The 4,613-nt window shown below is 38.7% G+C and overlaps 1 protein-coding gene across 1 annotated transcript; it reads right to left on the bottom strand.

Annotated features, from left to right (window-relative positions):
• Positions 1-2,551: 2,551 nt before the first annotated feature.
• Positions 2,552-3,467, bottom strand: LOC112321514 (glyceraldehyde-3-phosphate dehydrogenase-like). The gene has a single exon (XM_024578939.4). It carries the CDS (start codon positions 3,450-3,452, stop codon positions 2,571-2,573), a length of 882 nt encoding a protein of 293 aa, XP_024434707.2. The 5' UTR covers positions 3,453-3,467; the 3' UTR covers positions 2,552-2,570.
• Positions 3,468-4,613: the final 1,146 nt, after the last annotated feature.

A 4,613-nucleotide genomic window follows, 5' to 3' on the forward strand; every position in this document is an offset into this window, starting at 1 on the left:
ATGAAGCAAACTTTTTTTAGACTAGACTGTCCCAATTTAGGCTCATAGTACTCATGTTCATTAAAGTCAAACAATGAGTTCCCAATCAAGGAACATAAATACTTGAGATGTTCAGCCACTATGACTGAAAATAAGCAAGCACAAGTAAACAAAGTTAGGTAAGTAAAATTTTTAATATTTCCAAAACCTGAAAATATTGGAATGATCAGATACTAAATATAAAATAGTTATATATGACTATTTAATGGAACATTATATAATTTCAAAGATGAATCAGCAATAAATCATTATTGGAAATAAACAGATTTGAAAATATATGAACTCCTATACAAACACATATACTGAAGAAAAAATACACACATATTTTACATTATATTATACCATATAATATACAAGAGGGGACCCAAAAACCCCCAGAATTTATTAATTAAAAATGTATATTTATTCTTATATGTTTAAACTTAAGTCACCTTCAGAGTACTCTCCATTTGACTCAATACACCCATTGAGATGTTTTTCCACTGCTCAAAATAGTTATTTAACTCATCAATTTTGATGCCATTTAATGCTTCTGACTTTTTTTTTTAATTGTTAATCAATTACAGTTGTATGCCTTTTCTCCCAGACATTTTTTGTTTCACCTCTTCCACATTTACAAAATGTTTCCCTGTGAGGACTTCATCATCCTGGGAAACAAAAACAACAGAAAAATATTTGCCCATCCTCAAATGGGCAAATACATTGAAAGAGTCTTCAAAAAAATTCACTGAAGCCGAATGCAGCCTACCACAAACATGCCAGCTAGTACACTGATACAGATGGGTTCCTAGAACACTCAGCAGAAGTCTCTACTACAAGGGGCCTGCCCTCCAGAAGATAATTCCATTTTTTTGGCTCCCCCCTCATATAGTACCTAATACTCATTGTATTTCTATATTTCAGATTGCTTAAAATTAAAGTCAATAGGAGGGTTTAGCAACGTACAAGACAGAGTTAAAGAAATAGACAGTAGAATGTACAATGAAATACATAATAGTTTCTAATATAAAAATGAAATATTGAGAGATAAGAATATAACAGTGTGAAATAATCATTAAAGTCTATAGAGGAAAAATAAGAAGGTATTATATATATATATATATATATATATATATATATATATATATAAATATAAACAACTAGAGTCAATAGATAAACTGAAAGAGATTTAGTATATATATATATATATATAGGCTAAAATTATTTCAGATATTATAAAAATATGAATCTATAGATATGGAAGCACAATACATCTCTATAGGGAACCGTTCCACACATGGGAAATGTAGTCCAGCTCTCACTCATAAAAGCCAGTGGGCACGAGGTCTGGCATGCAGGACCCATACCCATGGACAGGTGCTCCTGTAGGGAATCAGGCCTGCATCGTACCTAGGCTGCTATGAGACTTGCTTTTGCTAAAACTCCCTCACCCTGGATCAAGGCAGCGAATGTTTACTGAGTATCTTTAACTTTCTAAAGTCTCTGCTAAACCTCCCAAGTATGGAGTGTAACCAGTTCAACCACTTTCCCCCTTGATCTGTAACATCCTTTTCTTTGAAGTAATTAGCAGCATTCTTTCCTTTATTGTCTGTAAAAGGTAATCATCTACAGTGAACCTGTGCATAGTAAATGAGGACCATCCTCATGTAATGTGCCCAGAAAAGCAATAAAAGCCTGTCCAGGCAGGGGTCCGGCTCTCTTGGGCTCTCTCTGGTCTCTCTCACTTAGAGAGCGGCCATGCCATCCCTTTTTCTCCACAGGATTTCTGTAGTCCTTGTGTATTTGTCTATTGCTGCCACAACACAGGATCCTGCTGGCTAGGATCCGCATAACATCTCAAACAAATAAAAATAAATTTAGATGGGAGGGATGATGGGACTGAGTGAAAAAGATGAAGACATTAGGAAGTACAAATTGGTAGTTACAGAATAGTCACAGAGATGTAAATTACAGTATAGGGAAAATAGTAATATTGCACTTTGTGTGGAGCCAGGTGGGTACTTGAAATATTGGGGGAGAGGGAAATCTATAAAGTACATAATTTTCTAACCACTATGCTGTACATCCAAAACTTTATTAGTTTTATTAATACAGAATAATATAGAATGCAAACTGTGATTGAAAAGTAAAAAATTAAATCAATATTTTTAAATTGCCTGTAATGTGACTTACTCCTTTGAATATTATCAACTTTAAATCCAATAACACAAGAAGGATGCTCATTCTCTGAGCTGCTCTTCAACCAAGTACTAGTACTTTAAAACAGTATGGGGGGGGAGAGCATAAATTTGGGGAAGAAATAAATACAGAAAATTCTTTTTTTTTTTTTTTTTTTGGCTGGGTGCAGTGAACTTTATTGATGGTGCATGACAAGTCAGGGCTCCCTAAGCCCCTTCCTTCTTCAGGGGGTCTAGGATGGAAACTGAGGGTTAGGAGATTGTCAGTGTGTTGGGGGATCAGTTTGGGGTAAGGACTCCCCAGCCGCTGAGGGTCTCTCTTCCTGTCACTGGGGCTGGTGGTCCATGGGGCTCTTACTGCTTGGAGGCCATGTGGACCACAAGATCCACCACCCTGTTGCTGTAGCTGAATTTATTGTCATGCCAGGAAATGAGCTTGACAAAGTGGTCATTGATGGCAATGCCAACTCCAGCATCGAAGGTGGAGGAGTGGGTGTCACTGTTAAAGTCGCAGGAGACAACCTGGTCCTCGGTGTAGCCCAGGATGGCCTTGAGGGGGCCCTCTGATGCCTGCCTCACTACCTTCCTGATGTCATCGTATTTGACAGCTTTCTCCAGGCTGCAGGTCAGATCCACAACCAACATGTTGGGGGTGGGGACATGGAAGGCCATGCCAGTGAGCTTCCCATTCAGCTCAGGGATGACCTTGCTCACAGCCTTGGCAGTGCCAGTGGAAGCTGGGATGATGTTCTGGGCAGCCAGTTGGCCATCATGCCACAGCTTGCCAGAGGCCCCATCCACGGTCTTCTGGGTGGCAGTGATGGCGTGGACTGTGGTCATGAGTCCCTCCACAATGCCAAAGTTGTCATGGATGACCTTGGCCAGGGGGGCCAAGCAGTTGGTGGTGCAGGAGGCATTGCTGACAATCTTCATGGAGTTGTTATACTTGTCATGGTTCACACCCATCACAAACATAGGGGCATCCGCAGAAGGGGCAGAGATGATGACCCTCTTGGCTCCTCCCTTCAAGTGAGCCCCAGCCCTCTCCATGGTGGTGAAGACACCAGTGGACTCCACAACATATTCAGCACCAGCATCACCCCATTTGATGTTGGCGGGATCTAGCTCCTGGAAGATGGAGATGGACTTCCCATTGATGACAAGCTTCCCGTTCTCAGCCTTGACCATGCCTTTGAACTTGCCGTGATTAGAATCATACTGGAACATGAATACCATGTAGTTGAGGTCAATGAAAGGGTCATTGATAGCGACAATGTACACTTTGCCAGAGTAAAAGGCAGCCCTGGTGACCAGGCGCCCAATATGGCCAAATCAGTTTACTCCGATCTTCACCACAGTTGTCTCAGGATTGAGGCTGGCACTGCCCAGAAAGATGCAGCTCTCTGTTGAACTGGAGGAGCAGAGAGCCTAAATACAGAAAATTCAATTAATTACTTTAAAATACAAAAATGCTATAAGCAGATTACCTACAATAATGACAGTAGCTCAGTACAGCTATAAGTTCAATACAAATCTATTTTAGCATATTATGTACTAAAAGTTTTAAAACTTAACTTAAAATAGATTATTCAATTATACTTCTATAATAAAAATGTTTAAAAACAAAAATAAAAACAAAAAAAAATGCACTATCACTATTCAACTAGCCACCTGAGAATGTCATATAAAAGATCTATAAAATATATGCAGAGAAAATGATTTAAAATTCTACATTAAAAAGAACCTAATATTTGGAGCAAATACCCTCTGATGAATCAAAATCTGGGAGAAGACATTTGGAACATATAGAAATGACAAGCATTAGAATCCAAAAAATGTAAATTATTATGACAAAGGCACTTACACAGTATATATTTTTTCAAAAGACAAGAACAAACAATTAACAGAAGAGGAAACATGTACATACAACTTCATTATTAATTATAGAAATGCCCATTGCAACCAAAAGGAGATACCATTTTATATTTGTAAGGTATGAAAAAAAATCCATAAGTAGTGTTGGATAGTGTTAGATCAATGAGAACTCATATATTGCCCTGGGAAGATAAATCGTTACATCAATTTTGGAAAAACAGTTTAGTGTATGCATGCCAAACAACCCAGCCATTCTATGCGTAGTCATACACAAGAGAACTTTCTATATATTCCATCAGGAATCATGTTTAAGCTATTTTAGAGAATATCACTTTATTATAGAATACATTGTTTACTATATATTAACTGTTGGGAACCGCCCTGCCTGGTTTCAGAGGCTGTAACCCCCCATGGTTAAGGCTGAGTCAGAGTTGGGACCATAAGCCACTAAGGAGAAAAAGCTTATCTCCCTGGCAGGTGTGCCACCTCTGCCCACTTCACCCTGCTTGGCCCTGAGCTTGG

The sequence above is a fragment of the Desmodus rotundus genome, chromosome 13, assembly GCF_022682495.2.
Source record: "Desmodus rotundus isolate HL8 chromosome 13, HLdesRot8A.1, whole genome shotgun sequence".
Taxonomy (NCBI): Eukaryota; Metazoa; Chordata; class Mammalia; order Chiroptera; family Phyllostomidae; genus Desmodus; species Desmodus rotundus.

Coding starts and splice junctions, on each gene's coding strand:
- LOC112321514 (XM_024578939.4), bottom strand. CDS start 3,452: ATGGTATTCATGTTCCAGTATGATTCTAATCACGGCAAGTTCAAAGGC.